Consider the following 22,522-nt stretch of genomic DNA (forward strand, 5'->3'; position numbering starts at 1 on the left):
ATCCCAGTCACCATTCACTTGCATTGCATCTTTTTTTTTTTCCATAAAATTAAAGGGTGACACACGCTGCCAAACATCTATTTTTGTGTTCCATTGAAGAAAGAAAGTCATATAGGGATTCTAGGTAGAATGACAGCCTCAGTCACCATTTATTGTCATTGTATTTCAAATTAATCCAGTGAAAATTAATGTTGACTGGGTCTAGTTCCTGGTATCTATGTGTGTGTGGCTGTTGAATGTTTCTGTTGCATTAATTGTCTGTGTATTTGAGGGATACCTGTGATATACTGTATGTGTAGGTGGATAAGGAGTTACACATATCCACATAAATTCACACACACATGCTGTGTTTCTCAGATTTTCCATGAAAGCCTGTAGATTTATGTCAGTGAGACTATTGCATTCCGTGTGTGTGTTTGAGAGGATGTGATCGATGGCTCTCATTGCTGTGGGTGCAGAGCTCAGTCGCACGCATTAAAAATGAATGTGTGAGTGTATGTATGTGTTTGACGAGTGTAAATGTGTAGGTGGTGGTGCGTCCCAGTGGTACCAGCTGTTTACGGCTCACTCCAGGAGAGGGGTAGGGGGTCAATGCCTGGACTGGTAACTATGGCAACTACTGTGTAGATTTTGCGAACATTTTAAGTATGCGTGTCTGTGCACATCTGAATTTTTTAACGTGAGAGGCTTCAAGATTTCCACAGATATTACACCTACAGATTGATCAATAACCATCTAATGCATATTGTTTTCTCAAATTGGCAAGCTACAAGCTGATTGGCTGGCTTTACACAATTTCAAGGAGTCAGGGTGCAAAGTTTTTTAACGGTCTACCAGAAAACAGTTACGTTTACAAGTTCTCTGTCTTTTTGAAATTAGCCAAAAAATAAAATTCTTTGTCATTTACTCATCCTCATGTTGTTTCAAACCCATATCATTTTTGCTTTCTACCATAGAACACAAAAGGAGATGTTAGGCAGTTTGTTAGTCTCAGTCACCATTGACTTTCATTGCATCTTTATTCCATACATTGAAAGTTAATGTTGACAAACTAGATTTCCTCTGTCCTCTACACCACCATCTCTCTCTTCCTCTTTCTCTCCTTTTCCCTTAACAGCTCTACTTGTTTCTTTTCTTAATCATTTACCTCAGATCCTACATCTCTCTCACACTCTCTTTCTTTCTCGCTCTGTCTCTTGCTTCTCTCTAATGGTTCTACATTCATCAGACAGGTGCCTGTGGCAGTTAGGACTACGAAACACAGAGCTAATGTGAACATTTATTCCTCATGTCCAGAAACAGCTCGCAGCTCTCCCAGCATACTGTAGTCTCCATACATCCCACAAATCAGTCTCTTAACACCAAACAAAGATCTGGGATCAGCCTTTCTATTGTAATTGTAACACTTGAGGTCAGGATTACAGCATCAGAGGTTCTTTTGAGGGTTATTTGTACCATAGGCTAGTCTTACTGTCTCTTCTGTCATCATTTACTCACCCTCATGTTGTTCCTAACCTGTAAGACTTTGTTTTCTTATTTGGAGCACAAAAAGAGATGTAAGGCAAAATGTTAGGGACTGAGAGCCTTAGTCACTATTCACTTTGATTGCTTTTTTTTTTTTTTCATACAATGGAAGTGAGTGATGACTGAGGCTAACATTCAGAGAGAATTTAGATTTTTTGGAGTGAACTATCCCTTTAAATGGGCCAGCATGATGTAGTCAGAGCTTTTTCTTCCTTTAAATATTTGTATATTTACGTTTGTGTAAATCCGGTTTCGACAGCTGGCCCACCCGGAAATGTCCCGGTGCTCCCGATGGCCAGTCCATGCCTGGTCTAGAGGATCCTTTTTGGGACTGAATAGGACTAGTTTATTGCCAACTCCATCTTTTCTTCCTCTAGATGTCCTGTCTCCAGGCGCTTCTTGGCTAGCGTCAGAACGGGTGGAAAATATCGAGTTCATGCCAGATAGAGATTAGCAGATAGCATTCTTGAAGCATTTTAATCTGTGGAAGAATTAACAAGCTCAAGAGAAAATTAGGAGTTGGCGCAGCCCCTGTTCTACCATGAGTTTGGGCTGAACCCAGAATTCCACGCTAATCTTACAACAGTTGTCATTCAAGCCAAGTGATATTAATATATTAAGTTTAATGCACTTGAATGTTACAATGATAATTCTCTGTTGCTTGGAGGATAGACAGCAAAATAAAAACTAAAATGTAAGTAACGTAGACTTATAAAATGGATAGCTATGGCAATAAAATCTGATTGGACTAGCCACGTTTAAAAAAGCCGATATACTTGCATCTATGTCCACAAATAAGTTGAATTATATATAAATAAGCGTGTTTACATGCACGTTCTTACACCGATTATGTTTAATAATGTCTGTTGGTCATATAAATGGTTTAAGTGGGTAAACCGTTAAACGGTTTTCTTTTGTTGGGGTAAGGTTATAAACGGTGTAAACACAAACCAATGATTATCGATGGACTTTTTTTAAAATATAAATAGGACTGCTCGTTGCATAATAATTTTGGTATTTCAAACAAATTTCTGAACACAACTGGTAAAGTGTAAGCGGCAGGATAAAGGGGGTCGTGCATCGGATGCGACATGGCATGTTTTAAAATTAATAAAGATTATTTTCTACTAAGGTACCCACACGCCACCAACACTCCGCATCAAAATTCTGCAGTGCCACGGAGGGAAACTCCATTAAGTTTTCCATTAAATTCGACCTAAATCATTATCAAAGGACAAAAATGATTTACTCTAGCTATCATTGGATGATATATTAAGTATCTTTCATATAGCCTACACAATGTATTTTCAGTTACAATATGTAGTTTTGTGGTTTGACAGCTTGACTGAAAGACCTATTCAAGAAATTGCTTAATAAACGTAGCAATTTCATTCCGTTTGCGCAGTTAAACCAGTTTCATACACTAACCTGCAAACGCATCAATGTCACTTTGTTCATTCTTGAACTTTTGTAACTTTGGACTGCTTTAAAAAATATATATATAATTTATTATTAATATATATGTATATTTATTTATTATCATTATTTAAACAAGTAATTCAAACTCAAAAATTGGCCTTTTTCGAAGTTGTTTTAAAATAATTGTGCTCACTTGTGACTGCACATTGATCGAATTCTATGTGAATTTGCCAAGTTTGATCGTTATGTTTTTTGTTATCTGTAAACATCCATTAACTCTTTGTTGACGCTTAACTTTTGATTTTGCTACATTTATACCTTTCATTCATTCACTTTGGTAAACACTCTCCATTACCGCATACTTTGGAAAATTATGATGTGGGGAAACTGAAAATGGAAGTTTGTAACGGATTACTTGGCAGAACAATAGTTTATTGAGCTCTTTATTATTACATGTAATTATTCTTTTTAACATTGGTGTCATTTATTATATTGCTGTTGCTGCAGCTAGTGTCGTTCTTAACAACACCACTTAACTGTGGTAAAATCACGGTAACATTGGTTTATTGCTTTATTATAATTGATTTTGCTCTATTGTAAAAACTAGACAATTGGTGCAAATTAAAATTTGATGTTAAACTTTAATGTTCCTCTAAATTTTATGAGGAAATGTTTAAATGCACATTGACCAGTGGACATAAATTTGCGCACATACACTGCACACAGGCTGCTCTCAGTGGGAGAACAGGCCTCATTGTGCTTCCCGTTGTGCTGACTGACTGAAGCATGTGCTGGTCAACAGCTGTTGCATTCTACCCACGACCCCCATGACACCTTTATCCCTCTTACTTTTTTATGTCTGTAGGTCTTTATATCAATCTGTATATCAATCTTCATCTTCTCTTTTGACATTGTCCTGCCAAGTGTTTAGATATGGATGCACACCTGCGGCAGCTGTGTCTCCATGTAGTGCAGCTGGCCCCTTCTTGATCCCCACATTAGAATAGGACACTGCATCAGACTGGCCTCAAGTGAAAATATAGGGTCAGTGGCCCTCCATCAAAAAGAATGGGGATCTTAGTTAGTTCTGCTTGCTAAGGCAAGCATAACTATTGCTGTTTTGCATAGTTGGGGTTAGGGATATTTTTTTTAAATTCCTAACATGTGCTATGTATATTTTAATTAGACTTGTATGTTGCCTGGTGTGCAATGAAACAGGGGGAAAAAACCCATAGACTTACACTGCAGTAGGTACCTGAAACATATCTAGCAACTAAAATATTACTGACCACCTAGTAACAACCTAGGACACAGAAATGTCATAATAATACACAAAATAACAATTAGAACACCTTAGCAACAACATACAGTGGCAATGCCCTGACACCCACCCTGCACTATTGCAAGTTTAGTATGTGCAAGCATTACTCACATTTTTTTTTCTTCTGAAAATCAAATCTATGTTTGCATCTCATCTTAACGTCATTTCAAAAAAAGTAATTTGGTGATTGCTGGTGTCGAGACAACATCATCTGGTCTCGAAACTGTGAATTTAATGTTTTTGGATTGTTGGTCTGGCTTTAAGTCAGTGTTTTGTAACATTGAACCTTATTGTCCATGTTGAACCAGTGTGGTGTGGCCGTCGAGCCGCTATTGCTTTGTGAACAGAGCCCCTGGTGGGCTTGTTTGTCATCAGGCTGGGTGGCAGCGCTGATGTGCCGTTCTCATTACTTTTGACCACCTGTTTGTCCTGGGGCAATGAGTGAAAATAAAGAGAAAACTAGGGAGAGAGAGAGGGAGTGTGGGTGGGTGAAAATGAAAAAAGGACATGGATGGAGTCTTGTGAGACCAGGGGGTCAGGAATTGGCTGGTTAGCAGGTCCCTGTTAGCACCTGCTGATAGATGCTGGAACTACACCACCCGATGGCAATAAGCATGTTTCTCCATAGACAGCCATTCAAAAATAAAATTCAAAGAACAATTTCAATTTATATTATTTCATTACATTATAGCACATCATCATCTGGTGACGGATTGTTTTTGAAGGGCTCTTAAAAGTGTTTATATATTGTGTATAAGCCTATATTTAAAATGATGAAATATAAGTTTGTGCACCGAATAAAAAATATTAAGTGGAAAACATGCCTTGATTATTTCCAACTAGATCTGTTGCTATAGTTTAGTTCTTGCATTCAAAATCAAGAATCTACTTGTCCAAAATCAATATAGATTTTTTTTCTAGCTATATCGCCCAGCCCTAGAATATATAAACATAAAAAAGCACAACTGTGTATGTGTGTGTGATTGCAAACAATCGCCCAATAGTACGCATGTGTGAGTGCAAACAACAGGAGTGCTGCTAGTATCGGGAGGTTGAATGCGTGTCTTTGTCTGCGAGCCGTTAAGGAAGTGTGTTGCAGGGACAGGTGGATCACCACCCCCCGTCAGACCCCGCCGCTCAAACACTAATGACATTTAACACGGCCATATAGCACACACACACACACACACACACACACACACACACACACACACACACACACACACACACACACACACGCCGCAGGAACCTATTCCACCCCTCTCACTAAACACACACTGTGTGCCCACTCATCAATCTTAACACTGTCTCTCACTTCATTTTGGCCTTTTGACCCCTTCGCCAATGTCGGTATAAAGAAAACACAATGACTTTAATCATTAATAAGCTTATCGAAACAAGGCTGTGCCCGGAATTCTGATATAATATTAACAGGTGTTATCTTATTGGCCAAATTGTATCTTGCAAATGTAGTTGCATCTCTTTATTATTGGTGCTTGCTAATTCAAGCAGCAATTAAATATTTTATCATACTGAAAAATCATTGTAATGTTTGGCTTGTAAATGGTAATGTTGATAAAATTCCATTGACCAGCAGCCGGTTGCAAGAAACCACTCAAGTTAAGAAAACTTTCATGACAATAGCTTTAGTGGCTACACTGAACTGAATTTGTGTCCGCCCATGTTGTTTCAATTGTTTTTCTATGTTAGGAAAATGAAATCTGAGTGTAGAAGTGGTCTTAAATGAAAAAAAAAATAAAAAACTTCAACTGCTAAAAACCTGTGTTGTGCTGTTTCCAGCTTTTTTCTTTTAGCGCAAGGACACGGGTGGTTGTGAATGACCCCTTGCAATTATAATGTGTTTTCTTAACAACTGGCCCTAAACATTGTAGAGTTATACTTAGAGTTTTTTTTCACATGGTTTTATTAAGCAACCAGCTAGCAATGGACTAGCTAACCACATAGCAACAAGCTATGTATCTTCAGAACATGTTTTAAACCGCATGGTAATGTCATGGCAACCACCCATAACATCCGACTTTTTGTATGGGTGCACCTTTCACATTTTTCTTGTCAAAAGATTAGAAAATAAAGTACTATAACTGGAAGTTGCATGCACATACTTTCATCCATTGTACCTAACAATATAAAGCTATCCATATAATTTATCCTGTCAAATGTGCTGTTAAGCAAAATCATATTTTTGTCTGGAAAACCATAACAACTTCACACACACTCCTTTTCTGCCTGTATTAGTCTGTGTTGGCAAATAGGATGCAGGTGTACCCTAAAATCATCCTGGCAACAAGATCACAAGCTCAGCCTTGGCAATGGAAAGCAAACCCCCTGAAAATAGCTGACTAGATAAAAGAGATATTACGGTGCAAACACAGGCACATCACAGAGCCATGGCCCGGTCATCGCACTGACGCCATTCCGGCATGCCAAGTGGGCAGCTGAAGGCTCTGCGAGCACAGTAGAAAGGGGCATTGTGGGTCAGCAGGGAAAGCAACACCCTGGTTTATTGTAGTGGGCATGTGAGAGTGTGTATCTGGTTAGTACACTTCTCCAAGGTATAGCTTGAGCATTTAGCGGGTGTAAGAGAGCATCTGTTTAGACTATTTGCCAAAGACATACTTGTTTGGCTATGAGGAGTGAACAGTTTACTTTCTTGAAAAGCTCACTGAATTAGAAACACTTAAAAAGAAAAAGAATCAGGAACCTAAAAGACTTTCAAAGCTTGTTGATGTCTCCGTATCAACTACACAGTAAATGTTCATTATACTTTATAATTTTCATATGTACAAAGAGCATCTTATACTCAGATCAGTAACTGTCTCAACTGTCTGTATGTTTTTTCCTCATAGATGTTTGGACTGTGTGTGTGCTTACATTCATCCCTGCATTTGTGTTTGTTGTGTGTGTACATACTTAGGTATAGTTCAGGGACACAATTGTGCCCAAAAGTGGCATAAAGCTAACAGGGACATTCTCAGTTTGAAAATGAATAGATAAATCATTATAAAGTCTTGTTTTAGTTGTAGGATAAGGGTTGAAAATAACAGCTGAAAATAACACCAAGAACACGTCTGTGTGGAGGTCAAGAGATACCTGTATTTGTGTAACTTGAGTCTATCTTTGTGGGCCTAAACTCCTGAAGAGAAATAGTCCTGTGTCCCATAGCATTCATAGTGCTTATTTGTACAGTCAAATGAAGTATACTTTGAAAGGTGAGCGTTCAGCTGTATGAAGATGCCAAGCGTTCGTGTTAAAACCAAAGTACACTTTGGGATTAACTGGACAGGTGCAGTGGGCTACACAAAGGAGCACTGTGACAATGCTATTTCTCTCAGTTGGAGTAGCACAGCTGTTTCGTTCTATTAGCCTCTGTTCTAAACACATACACAAACACATACAGTATATGCACAGTACAAGATTTACAACTGAACACACCGTTGTTTGTCTTTGACTTAAATATTTCAAAGGAAACACATATTGTATACAGATTAACACCAGAGAGTATTTGGGCAAAATAATGCAAGTACAGCTCGCTGCATCCTGCGGTGGATATCCAACCCGGCCACATCCAAGTGTGACGTCAGAAGCCACCACGCCCATGCCCAAATTGGACACATTCTCATTAACGTTAACATTTAAAAACAGGAAGAAGCATCGAGAAGAGAAGACTAGAAGACGAAGGTAACTGCGAAACAAAATGCACAAAACACACTTGCGGTTTTAGTATAAACACTGTTCAACATAATACGTATGAGTTGTATGAGAATGAGATGTTACCTGTTGAAAGCAGCTGGCTTCCGACGTCACACTTGGATGGGCGTGGCTTCCGACGTCACACATGGATGGGCGTGGCTTCTGACGTCACACTTCGATGGGCGTGGCTTCCGACGTCACACTTGGATGGGCGTGGCTTCCGACGTCACACTTGGATGGGCGTGGCTTCTGACGTCACACTTGGATGGGCGTGGCTTCCGACGTCACACTTGGATGGGCGTGGCTTCCGACGTCACATTTGGATGGGCGTGGCTTCTGACATCACACTTGGATGTGGGCCGGGTTGGATATCCACCGCAAGATGCAGCGAGAGGCTACTCAAATAATGGGCAAAATAATGGGAGAAATTGGAATGCCCCGTTCAACGGATGTAGAAATGAAGTCCTGTTTTACAGGTAAAAGAGCCAATCACCTTTTAGATACTGACGCCTGTCAATCAACTCGAGAAAGAGCATGTGGATTAGTTATACAAGCTAATTTTTCCACATAATCTGAGGTAAAGAATCACAATTTGTGATACTATTGTTGTCAGATTTTACTGCAGATTTTAAATATGTTCTTTGACCATAATCTGCATTTTCATGACTGGAAATAGCTTCCCGGAGCATTCCAAAGATGGCTGCTAGTGTACTGATGTGCTATAAAAACTTTGTTAACACACACATTTTCTTGTACACACCAACTTCTGTCACCAGCATGAAAACAGGAAATCCGAGTAACTCAAATAAAATGAATAATCAAAAGAAATATGAATAATCTGTAATATCTCAATAATTTAAGACCTCAATGAGATCGAATTGAGCCACTTAGATTTGCTCCAGATAAATAGACCCAAGAAATGTCAATTATGGCTTCTCCTGAGTTTCAGAAGAAATCTCAACAATGTCACAAACTGCACCGAACTGCCGTCAAGAAATTCGATTTCAATATGGACTCAAACATGTTCTCATCAGATTATTCCCTAACCAAATTATCTGAGCTTTTCTATCCACATTCATTTTATAGCTCTATATTGTAACTGTATGACAAAGATTGTCTCCTTAGGAATTTAGGGGAAACATCTGAGACAAAGTTGATACTTGAAACATAACTAAGAACACTAATAAGTATGTCTTCTAAGCTATGAAAGAGCAAAAAATCCTTTGGGACTTTGTGTCCTTCATAAAGGGTAGAAATGGATTCCCGCTGTCCACGACATATGGATTCTTCTAATTTCTCTCATCCACTCTGCACTCAATTAACACTTCTTTTATTGGGAGCAATCCCTCATTGGTGTCTTTAAACAAACATGGTAGGGAATCTATGGAAGCAATGCTTTTCATAGAACTCATATCAAAGGAATGAATGGAGCTTTTGTCACTTAAAGCTGAATGAATGTGCACTCTGCTCATTAAAAACCTCAGTGTCTGTGTTTTACAGGTGACGCGGGTGCCGATCGAGTCGTGTGAGCAGTATGGCACATGTGGCGAGTGTTTGAGCTCAGGAGATCCGCACTGTGGCTGGTGTGTGCTGCACAACATGTAAGTTCCCTCTTGAAATGTAAACACTCGAAATGACAGTAAATCAACATATAGGAACTTACTGTATAAACATAGTTTTCCATTATTCACTATAATCTCTGAAATGTTTAGAGTTATTTAATAATGTAATGACTAAAAGGTGTAGGAATGGTCCATCAGAGGCAAACTGTGTACATTTGGAGGTCTTCAGTCTTGTACTCAATGCCCTCAAAAGGCACAGAGGATGTTTGCCCTCTGGTGGCAGACAAGTGCAACTGCATCCAGATGTGTCGAACTCAAAGCTGAACAATCAGAAGCTTACAAGCTTTTATTTCTCAAATTGTATTGTGGAATTGCTAAAAAGGTTGTCCTCCTTAAAGGGATAGGTCACCCAAAAACAAAAATGGTCAAAATTTTGAAGAAAGAAAGTCACATTGGTTTGGAAGTACATGAGTGTAAATGATGACATCATTTTCATTTTTGGATGAACTATTCGACTACACAAACAGTCTAAATTCTTACACACGCCATCATTGTGGGTTATGAGGATGCAGTCCATCATTACTGTCTTCCTTCCTGTGTCAAGACTCTTTAGGGAACTTAGACATGTCAGCCTACGCTGTTGTCATTAATGTAATAGCGGCCTTACCTCCCTGGAAAAGTGCACTTAAAGTAATTTACATGACTCCCGACAGGACCGGGACAAATAATTGGCAAGGTTTTTCAGCATCTCTATTCAGCATGGGGCAGGTCTCTCTCATCACAGTGTGCTGTTAGAGTGGCAAGATTAGATTCCTCTGTCAGTCCTCTGGGGTGTTCTGCTGTATTAATAAAGCTCATGTAATACAGACAGGAGTTGATGCAGAAACATACTGTGTTGTGTTCTGTTGTGCAGGCACACTTTATGTATTCACTACAAAAAATGGACAAAAAGTACTTTTTGGACATAGTACTGTGGTATTCTTTGAAGTATTATGAAATAACATGCTTTATGAATATGGTAATCATTCCATGCCATGGCATATATCAAAAGTAACATGGTATTATAATATCTCTCTCATGGCTGTATTTGCATGACCATCCTTGAGATTTCATTTTGCTGTGTTATTTATACTATTTCACTTTCTTTCTTTCTTTCTTTCTTTCTTTCTTTCTTTCTTTCTTTCTTTCTTTCTTTCTTTCTTCATTTGTTCATTCTGTCTGTCTGTCCTACTCTCGCTCTTTATTTTCATTAACTCATTCTCTTTTTTCTTTCTTACATTCGTTTGTTCTTTCTTTCGTTTATTCATTCGTTCTTTTTTGTCTACCTGTCTTACGTTCATTTTTTCTTGAATTTGTTCTTTCTTTTTTTCTTTGTTTCTTTTTTTGTTTATTCATTCACTCATTCGTTCATTCTTTTGTTCTTTATGTCAGTCTGTTTTGCTTTCTTTCGTTCTACATTCATCCATTTGTTCTCTTTCTTTTTTCTTTTGTTTGATTGTTTATTCATTCATTTGTTCATTCTTTCATTCGTTTGTTTGTTCATTTGTTCTTTCTTGCTTTGGTACTTCCTTACATTTGTTTGATCTTTCTTTCTCTCATTCATGAATTATTTCATTCTGTCTTTCTTATTTTTGTTCTTTATTTCATTCATTCATTTGTTACGTTTCTTCTATCTTTCTTTCACTCATTCATTCTTTCATGTTCTCTGTCTATCTTAATTTCATTCTTTCTTTAATTTGTTCATTTGTTCTTTACTTTTTATTTGTTTCTTTTGTTTGTTTGTTTATTCATTCACTCATTCGTTCTTTCTGTCTGTATTACTTTCATTCTTCATTCATTCATTCATTTATTTGCTCTCTTTTGTTTGTTTATTCATTCATTTGTTTGTTCGTTGGTTCTTTATTTTCTTTCTATAGTACTTTCTTACATTTGTTTAATCTTTTTCTCATTCATTCATTCATTCATTCATTCATTCATTCATTCTGTCTTTCTTTCAGTTGTCTATTCGTTAATTAGTTTGTTCATTCAGTTTGTCATTTCTTCTTAAATTTTCTTTGTTCTGTTCATTTGTTCTTTCATTCTATCTATCTTTCGTTCTTCTTCCTTTCATATTTTCGTGAATTCGTTCTCTCTTTCTTCCTTTCATTCATTCATAATTAACCTATATTTCGTTCTTCCTCTCGTACTTTCATTTTCTTTCTTTTTTCTATCTTTTTGTTTTTCTTTCGCACCTTTTTACTTTCTTTCTCTCCTCCATTTCTCTCTCGATATATCTCTCTATGCGTGGCAATATTCTTCCATCCCTACAGAAAGTCTTTCTCACAATTAGCATTCTCTTAATGAAATTAACATATCCCTTTCTTTCTCTCCCACTCTCTGTAATTCCAGCTCCATAGTCATATTTGCTCATTTATCACTCCTCATATCCCCTATGGAGTCAATCCTTCCATGTATGATAGAGCGATGCATGTGGAGAGAGATTGCTCACACTTAGTTCAGCAGTTTTCATTAGTCTTGCACTAGTTTCTCCTTCGCTCTTTCACAGATTATATCCTCCTTTATACACCCTTGAAACTAAACTTTTTTAATGGTTCATTGTTGCACATTAGATTAAGCAAAGACGGTAGATTCATTGGAGGATCTTTAGGTCAGTATATTTGTTTCTGGACTCTTTAAATCACCAATACATTGATGTTATTCGAATTCTAATCATTGTTGTCTCCTATACTGATGGTTCTCCTATAACATCAGGCTTTAAAACCCTTTCTGATTCTAACTTTAACCTTGTTCCTTCTCCGCTGTTCTTCATACACTCTGTTTTGTAGTTTTGCATGTATGGTTTTGCATAGACCCATAGCTGTGTGTGCACAGTGCATCTCACTCTTTCTTCTTGCATTCAAAATAGGGAGATTTTCCAAAGTCCCTCTAATTACCAGCAGCTGCTGCCTACCATGTGAAAGAATGGTGACAAAATAAAGCTTAATAGGGAGAGAGATTGCAAGTAAGATTGCATTTGAGAAAATGAATCCTCACTAAATCTGCTGGTGTTTGTGGAGGCAAACAGCATCTGTACAAGAAACACTAGAGGAACATCCAGACAACACTTTAAATTCACCCTCTCCTGAACCAGCTCAATCTAAGCTGTTTGACAGCAGGGTACAAGACTCTAAAATTGGGAGGAGACAGAGCAAGGTGGTGTGATGGAGGGAGGAGAGTACTGTATAAGGTTTGCTTTCAGATTTAGGAGCACTAATCTCCTGTTGGACTGTGGTGAACACTAATCCAGGAGATGATCTGATTGGCTGAAATCCTTTGAGGTCAAAGTGTGTTTTAATATAAGCGATACAGCAGTTGCTCAGCGGAGATCACTCCATAATCGCTTTTAGGATTTAGTTCATTAAAGGGAGACAGAGTGGGGTGGGAAATCTTGGCATTGATCGGTATTTAAGAGCTGAATGTAAGCAGTGTTGGGGGTAAAGTGTAACTAGTAACGCACTTACTTAATTAGATCGATTTTTCAAGTAACAAGTAACGTGATATAATTTTTTTTTAGTCAGTACAAATAGAGTTGCTTTTTAAAATAAGTAACACATTTCTTTTCTACACCTCTCCTTTCGCGTATTGCGAGAAATCAGGAGTAAAAGTGTGCAAGCTGTGTGGGAGGATATGTTGCATGTGTGGATAGTGCATGATGGGTTTTGTAGTTCCAGAGCGTGTGAGGCTTGCTTATCAGCGATGGATATAGTTCAATAAGTCGTCTTGGAGCCCACCCTGCGACTTATGTTTTAAAAATGGCAAAATATTGCTGGTAAAGGAATATAAACCTGAACGCTTACTTGGAATCAAGTTGTACTAATAAGTTTCATTTAGTTACTTTTAATGTAGTAAAGCTTTGAAAAGTAACGTTCCCCAACACTGAATGTAAGCATTTTTAAGATTATGCAATACATGAGTGTTTAGGAGTGTGTGTAAGCTCTTGGCTTGTGTCTTGTTTGCATGAAAGTGGCTGGCGTTCCAGGAGCAAGGTGATCTTCACAGCAGGGATCAGCTTTTGATCCGTGCTGTGGGGAAACACTCAGTTTCTCACTCTGATGTAATCATTTGGCCATCCTTGATATCACGACTTGCTCAGAGTAGCATACTACCATACAACTCATGGCATTTCTGCTGTATGCAGTATGGGTAGAATACTGTGAATAGTATGTGAATGTTCTGTATGGTTTCATGGGGGATCTGGAGTACAAACAGACACATATCCATATCCATAAAAATCTTTAGGCAATCTGCAATAACACAACCATCACATAAAAAAACACTTAGCTCTATTAAATTATCATCAATATCTTAGCAATTTCATTGGCTTTATCTGGTATGTAGTAGGCCCAACAATAATAGTCACACAGTGGGCATCATTATGTTTCTGACAGTCATACGCTGCTCATTACATAGTCATGGCGTTTACTCTTCCATCTCTGTATTGAACGCAGATCCTGCAGGTCTTTGTTAAGGTTATATGTGATTGGTGCCTTGTCTTTTGCTCTGCTATATAAATTCCTAATTACGTATTGATCTGAGGCAGGATGGAAGCTGTTCTCCATGTTTACAGATTCACTCTTCAAAGCTATCAGTACTGGCTGCATTTACAAATTAATTATTATGTTTTATAGAAATAGTTGGACAATATGGAGATGAAAGATTGTTGTTGTTGTTCTCTTCTCTTCTGTTGTTTAGTCTTGTCTCTTTTCATCTCATTTTGTCTCGTCTCATCTTGCATCTTCTTAACTCTTCTCGTCTTGTTTAGTCTTTTCTCTTCTCGTCTGTTATCCCATAGTTTCTTCTCATTACATTTTTACACTCACCTCGTCTCATCTTGTCTCTTTTCTTCTCATCTTGTCTTATCTCGTCTCATTTAGTCTAGTCTCACCTTGTTAAATCGCTTCACATCTTATCGTTTGTCTTCTCATCTCGTGTCATCTTGTCTCACTTAACCTTGTCTCTTCTCGTTTCAACTTTACTCGTCTCATTTATTCTCGTCTTATCTTTTCTCGTTTAGTTTCATCTCGACTCATCTCTTCTTGTCTCTGCTTATCTTGTCTTGTTTAGTCTCTTGTCGTTTCAGCTCTATTACTCATGACTTGTCTCGCCTCATCTCATCTCATCTCGTTTAGTCTTGTATATTACCTCATCTCACCACCCGTCTTGTTTCTTTCGTCTCATCTCTTTTCAGTTTAGTTTCATCTCACACCATCTTGACTCTTCCTGTCTCGTTGAATTTTGTCTCTTCTTTTCTTGTCTCATTTACTCATACCACTTCTCATCTCTTCCCATTCCATCTTTTCTTGTCTTGTTTAGCCTAATCCTGTCTCGTCTTGTCTCTTCTCATCTCGACTCATCTCGTCTTATCTCTTCTTGTCTCGCCTCATCTTGTTTCCTCTCGTCTTGTCTCATTTAGTCATGACTCTTCTCGTCCCTTACCATTTCATCTTTTCTCATCTCATTTAGTCTCATCTCGTCTCTTTTAATCTCTTCTTGTTGCATCTCATTTAGTCTGTTCTCATCTCATCTCTATTACTCATGACTCTTCTCCTCTCGCCTCATCTCGTCTCGTTTAGTGATGTATATTACCTCATCTCACCACTTGTCTTGTTTCTTCTCCTCTCATCTTGTTTCACTTTTCATTTAGTTTAATCTCGTCTTGTCTCATTTAGTCATGACTCTTCTCGTCTCTTACCATTTAATCTTTTCTCATCTCATTTAGTCTCATCTCATCTCTTTTCATCTCTTCTTATCACATCTCGTTTAGTCTCTTCTTGTCTCATCTCTATTACTCATGACTCTTCTCGTCTCACCTCATCTCGTCTCATTTAGTCTTGTATATTACCTCGTCTCACCACTTGTCTTGTTTCTTCTCGTCTCATCTTGTTTTTCTTCTCTTGTCGTTTAGTTTCTTCTCGCCCCATCTTGCCTCTTCCCATCTCGTTTAATTTAGTCATGACTCTCCTTTTCGCTTACTATTTCATCTTTTCTTGTCTCATTTAGTCTCATCTCGTCTGTTTTTGTCTCTTCTTATCGCATCTCGCTTAGTCTCGTCTCCTCTCATCACTTCTCTTCTCGTCTCGTCTTTTCTATTCTCATCTTGCCTCATTTTGTCTCGTTTAGTCTTGTCTTAACCTTGTCTCACCACTTTTCTTTGTTCTGGTCTCATCTCTTCATTTACTCATGACTCCTCCCATCTCTTCCCATTTCATCTTTTCTCATCTTGTTTATTCTCTTCTCATCTTGTCTCTTTTAGTCTCCTCTCTACCTATCTCTTCTCGAGTCACCTTATATCATCTCGTGTTTTCTCTTCACATCTTTTCTTTTGTCTTTTCTTTTAGTCTTGTCTCTTCTTGTCTCTTCACCTCTTGTCTAATCTTTTCTCGACTTATAAAGTCTCTTCTTGTCTCTTCTATCTTTTCTATTTTGTGTGAAGTTTACAATACTCCCTCAGCTTTCTTCTCAGCTTTATTGTAAACGATTGCCTTTTATTCATCTATAAAACTCCCCTTCTCAGTCTCTCTCAGAGCTGTGCTCAATCAGTCCGTCTTGCCACACACCTTGTGCACGCTCAGGGATGTGTTTGAGATGCTGCTAGGAAAGAAACGAGGGAAAATCTTCTCCAGTCATCTGTCGTCTCTTGTCACAGCTTTGTGTGTGCAAGTGTGTTTGTATATGTGTGTAAGGAGGAGAAAAGACAGCGTAATTGCCTGTCTGGTGCATAGGGCTAAAAGCAGGCAGTAGAAAAGAACCCGAAGGTTAGCCCACCACTACCATTACCATCCTCTAGCTCGCTCTCTCTCTCTCTCTCTCTCTCTCTCTCTCTCACACTACACACACACACACACACACACACACACACACACACACACACACACACACACACACACAAATACACATGCACATCAGGTCTTTTTGTGAGTTAGAACTCTAAATGAGCTGTCATACAACTTTAAAGGAGACATATTGTGGAAAAGATGATTTTTCTTGCTCTTCTGAAAGAAAAAGTGTAATAAATACTAGACATATTCTTAACATTCACAACCTGAAGCTCCCTCTTGAAAGGTAATTTAGATATTAAAGTCTTAAAGGTACAATAACAGTCTGTTTAATTTTAAGGATCTGAGGGAAAACAATACATACAAATAAATTAGGACAGTTTTGGTGGAAAAAGCCTTGACTATAAATTAAATACATTTACACAGAAAAGTCTTAAAGGTACAGTATCACAACAACCTGTTTAATTAGAGAAAATGGATACTAACAAAGTATAGAATACAGAACCTTTAATTAATAATCTAATATTAGTGAGCTAATACAGGTTGTGAAGTCACATGTGTTGAATGAGGGTGTGCAGGTGTGCATTTTCTTTGTTGTCTATGCATGTACAACGTGTAAAACTGAGGCTCTGTAAGCATTCCATTCAGATCTTTAGAGAACTAGGGCTGCCAGACAGAGAATAAGCCTGTCGCAGACAAAATGAGGAGAATGGGACACACACACACACACTTCATTTAATGAAAGAGAGAGAAGAGGTTGGCCTCTAAGTACACACACGGACACACACATATTATAATGGCCATCTCCCGGTGCCATGGCAACGCAGCATCCCAAGTGCTCCTTTCTCTTCCTCCTCCAAAATCAAACCTAATGCCTGGATTCGGCAGCTTAGAGGATGCACATACTCGCACAGACAAACACACTCCCACATTTTAGACAGTGAAGAAAGCAGAAGCCATCCCGGACATGTGAAAGCACATTAAGTGTCATTTCCCCCAAATCATTAGGCATGTTAAAAAGACTTGGGAAATTGCAAGCCTACACGTTCTTTGTCAGAGAGAGAGAGAGGGAGGATGAGTCAAAAGCAAGTGACAGGCTGAAGATGTGTGTTGTATGAAAATAAAAAATAACCATACAATTTCTAGAAGTACATATACTAGATACATACTGTATAAGTATACATGAGATACTATATTACTGTAAGATGTTTGAATCTAAATCATGAGTATTGTTGATTTGTAAAAGTATTGACAGGTTTAGATATGTTATGATGACTGATCAGCTGCTCTTGATTCAGAAGTTACTCTTTGCTCTTTCTAGTAGCTGGGTAAACTGATGGTTTGTAGATCAATGGTATCGTCCTAGTGGTCAGCACCAAGAACAGCACTAAAGTCAGTTCCCACAGCAGTGGTGCTATTGTAGCCTGTATTTAGGCCCTTTTTACATGATTAATGTCAATGTTCACCTATGGATCGAAATCTATGGAACAAAGCGGCCAGCTACAGTGTTTTCATATATTTGTCAAGCATTGTAATGCAACCAATTAAGTCATTATGTTCCATCACGTGGGAGGTGACAGCAAAAAAAATCGAAACATAGTGGAAGCAAGATTGATACTGTGCGAATGTAGATACACTTAATTTCTACGACACAACATGAAGGCATATCATGACATTTCAAGAAAAATCAATGCATGGCAAAAATGAATAAATGTCACATCTTCTGTTTGTTTGTTTTTTACTGTTTATTGTGTATATTCCCACTTTAATCCTACCTAGCAACCTCAGAAAATCACCATTCTGTGACACCATCTGCAATGCTTTTAATAATGAGGTCAAAGCGGCACTTTTGTGAAAATGACAAAGTCAAAACTTCTTTGTGTTACTCTTTTATTACCTTGTTAAGTGCCGTGCAAAGGGTTATCTTCCTGTTGCTCAACTAGTAGAAAATGGTGCTATCAATCCCAAGGTCTTGGGTTTGATTCCTAGTGAACACACAGACTGATGATATGTATTTTGAATACACTGTAAGTTGTTTGTGTTAAAAGAGCCTGCCAAATGAATAAATTCAAATATTTGTTGTTGTCAAAATCGCAATACTTTCCCAACTAACTACTGTGCGCTCTCTCTTCTGTAGGTGTTCACAAAGGGATCAATGCGAGCGGGCAAACGAGCCATACCGTTTTGCCGCCACACTCAGCCAATGTGTGAAAGCCATGGTATACCCTGACAGCATTGCAGTGTCTGAACCCAGTGTTCCGGTGAGTCACATTTTTAATATATAGAATTTTATTTTTGGCCCTTTATTTGATAGAAAAGTGGCATGTTGACAGGATAGTAGGGGTGAGAGAGTGGGATTGGGACATAATTCATGTCGGACTCAAACCTGGATTGCCATGAGCCAACAACTCTTAGGGGCCATTCAGACTGAACGCATCCTAAAACAGCTAGACACAGCTCAACAAATATAACAGAACACATGTATGTCGAGATGCATTTTTAAAAGTTTATGTTGAAATGCGATACTCCTGTGCAAGGCACTGAAAATGCAGCAAAATGCAATGGTCAAGACATCCGTCATAAAAAGCAATAGAAACACAGCATAGACTGATCTAAAACATATTTGTTATAAATGGCCGCTTATATATCCAGAGTATGTGCACAGCCTCACTGCATTAGAGCGCTGACCCATTTATCTTTTACTAACAAGAACACAAACACCTTTACAACCTTGAGGTATTATTTACTGAAATACAGGAGCAAAGGTTTCTTTTAGTGAACAATTAGCATGAATTAGTTTTCAGGCCAATATCTAGATTGGCAGGTGTGGGTCTTGAGAGTTGCACTGTGTAGGTGGGCTGAAAGAGTGTGTGGGCTGATGTTGGAGTTGTGTTCAAGAAGTCTGAGGAAGATTTTATTCAGTGGAAAGGAGTTATGGACACTCAGAATATTGTTACCCTCCTACGTAGTCTGTCCTTATTCGAGCTACACTATATGGTTAAAAGTATGTTTACACCCAAACACCACGTCAATTAGTGCTTGTACATTTGGGTGAACTATTCCTTAAGATTTGTATTCACTGGAATTAATGGGCTTAGCCAAAACCTTTAATTAGAAGGGGATGTCAACATACGTTTGGCTTGTGTATCTCAGACTTACCAGGTAGTATGAGGGTATTCACCTTGGTTAAACCTCAGTAGAAAGCTGGATCTCAGCACACAGCCTGTGCAAAAAAAATCTGATGTCCAAATAATTGATAGAGTCCATGTACCACTGCTACCTGATTAAGATAATGAGACGTCCGGCTCTAAATTAGATGTTTCTGTCGTGCTGTAGCGCCCGATATCATGACAACAGGGTCATCGCTGCTCACCGCGTTGCACAACGGTGGGAAACTATCACCATGACAACAAAGCTCATCTGCACAGACAGTGAGGGAAGCATGAAAAGAAGCATCAACAACAAAAAAAACAACAATAATCAAATTACCTTTATTAGAAATGCTAGCAACAATTAGCCTTCTCCGCACAGCGCCAGACACAGAAAAAACACCCATTGTATCACGGGCAAGAAAAGAGAAGACAAAACATAGTGACAGCAATCACGCCTCAACAATGTTGTTATGAGCAGACAGCACTTCGCAGATGGAGCTAACCACAGACAATGCCTTTTCTTAGTGTTTGAGTGCAGTCTGTGTAGCTACAATGAACAACAACATCGCTAATTCACTAGCTGTACTTAGCAGCTCACCCAATTTGCCAGCCTTAAGGGTGCAGGCAAGAACATTTGTGTGGTTTTGGGGTAAATAGACGCTTTATAGACATTCCTTAGACTAGGACATTTCAATGAAAAGGGAAAAGGAAGCTAATGAGATGGGCAGAATTGTGATTCTGCCAGTTGCAAGAAACTCCTTATAATTGTTAGTCTATTATCACTAGGGTTTTCTTTGCTCAAGGGGTTTCTTTAAACAATTTATGAGGTAAGTTTTCACAATCGGGACTACCATTAAACAGGGTATTATAGATTTGTCAGTGTAACAGATTAGAGGAATAGGAAGTGGGAGACTGCGAATCCAACTCAAAGGAACATTTATTCAAATTTTTTTTGCACTTATATTGTGCCTTTTTAAACTTAACGGTATTCAAAGCGCTTTACACTGTGACTCATTCACCCATTCACACACACATTCATACACCATACATGCAAGGCGTTAGCCTGCCATTGGGAGCAACTTGGAGTTCAGTGTCTTGCCCAAGGACAGTTCGGCATGTGGAGTTGTGTGGGCCGGGATCGAACCACCAACCCTCCGATTAGTGGCCAACCCTCTTTACCAACTGAGCCACAGCCGGGGACGGGAATGGTAGCACCAACATCCCTCACTCCGAGGCCTGGCCTCTTTTATTTCCCCTGTGAACAAAGAAACAGCTATTACTAGCAATTCATCTGAGGTTAAAACCCTTACCGCTTCATTTCCCGCCAGATGAACGCTCAGCCAAGCAATTGTTTGGCCCAAAAATATTGTAATTAGTAGATTGTATGAATTAATAACATTTAAAGCACATATGACAACTTGCCCTAATAATAAAAAATAAAAAAGTGACCCAAGCTATGAAAAATCATAGTATAAAGAACGCAAAATGGAATTTTATGTTGCAGGATAAAATTCTTAAAATATAGCATGTAAATGCACTCACGGACTTTGAAATTGAATTAGATTAGACAATTCGAAATTAAATGAAATAATCAGTCAATCTATCTGTATATTTATATAATTATATTAATAATACTATTTTTCATTTAAGTATTGATTTATTTTATGCCATTTTTTAACAATGTAGACAAAACATAGCCTAATTTAAAGTTTAAAGATAGTTACGGTGGAATATGTCACAACACAAAGTGCATTGCACACTGCTGTGTATGGGGCTGCATAGCCGTAGATCGGTCAGTGTCGATGATGACCCCTGTCCACCGCAAAAGTGCCTACAATGGGTACACGAGCATTGGAACTGGACCTTGCAGCAGTGGAAGAAGTTTGTCTGGTCCATTGAGTTTTCTTTTACATCACGTGGACTATCGTATACGTTTGTGCCATCTACCTGGGGAAGTGATGGCACCAGGATGCACTGTGGGGAGACGACAAGCCGGTGGAGGGAGTGTGATGCTCTGGGCAATGTTATGCTGGAAAACCCTGGACGTCAATTTGACACATCCCAACGACCTAAACATTGTTGCAGACCAGGTACACCCCTTAATGGCAATGGTATTCCCCGATGGCAGTGGCCTCTTTCAGCAGGATAATGTGCCCTGCCACACTGCACACATTGTTTTGGAATGGTTTGAGGAACATGATGAAAATTCAAGGTGTTGTCCTTGCCTCCAAATTCCGTAGATCTCAATTCGATTGAGCATTTGGGATGTGCTGGACCAACAAGTCCGATCCACTGTGGCTCCACCTCGTAACTTACAGGACTTGAAGGATTCTGCTAATGTCTTGGTGCTAGATACCATAGGGGGGGGGTCTTGTAGAGTCCACGCCTCGGCAGGATGGCGCTGTTTTGGCTCATCAGTGTATATGTGGAGACTGAGGATATTTGATTATAAATAAATAGCTTCTGTTGGAGCCTTGGCCTGGTTAATCGTGGGCATGGTTCAGATATCCGATGCTGTCTTCTTACTGTCTTCTATACTGTCTCTATTGCTAAAAAAGGCATACAAGCCAAACAATAACATTTGAATAAATTGCAGCTTCATTAGAGAAATCCTCACACATATATTGAGTGACTCTTTCATACACCATTGTCTAAACTTCATCAAAGTCAGTGAGTGCATTTACATGCACAATAATACAATGATAATTATTATCAATTATAAGCTCATTTTAATAATCTGACAACGCAAGGAAATAATGTTTTCATGAGATTTGAGATTATCAGGTTTTAATCTGGTACTGATGTCAAAACGTAAACCCACATGCACACTACACATGCGCATGTATTAACATGCAATGCAAAGCAAAATGGGGTTAATGGGCAAAAATCTGTGTGCCGATTGGTTTTTGGTTAAACAGTTTATGACTTCTCTATGATAAAAGAAAATCAGTTTGAGGGTTTACATGACACAATGTTGGGTTATAAAGCATAATCGGTGTAAGATTATGCTTATACTCA

At 38.6% G+C, this 22,522-nt stretch overlaps 1 protein-coding gene across 1 annotated transcript in view; it reads left to right on the forward strand.

Moving 5' to 3' along the window:
* LOC127618875 (plexin-A2-like) overlaps positions 1-22,522 on the forward strand; it is a 230,780-nt gene that overhangs the window by 100,566 nt on the left and 107,692 nt on the right. The window contains exons 4-5 of the mRNA XM_052091544.1: positions 9,476-9,576; positions 18,490-18,613. Coding sequence (XP_051947504.1) covers positions 9,476-9,576; positions 18,490-18,613 — 225 coding nt within the window. The remainder of the gene's footprint in view (positions 1-9,475; positions 9,577-18,489; positions 18,614-22,522) is intronic.

Source organism: Xyrauchen texanus, chromosome 25 (genome assembly GCF_025860055.1).
Source record: "Xyrauchen texanus isolate HMW12.3.18 chromosome 25, RBS_HiC_50CHRs, whole genome shotgun sequence".
In the NCBI taxonomy this organism is placed as follows: domain Eukaryota; kingdom Metazoa; phylum Chordata; class Actinopteri; order Cypriniformes; family Catostomidae; genus Xyrauchen; species Xyrauchen texanus.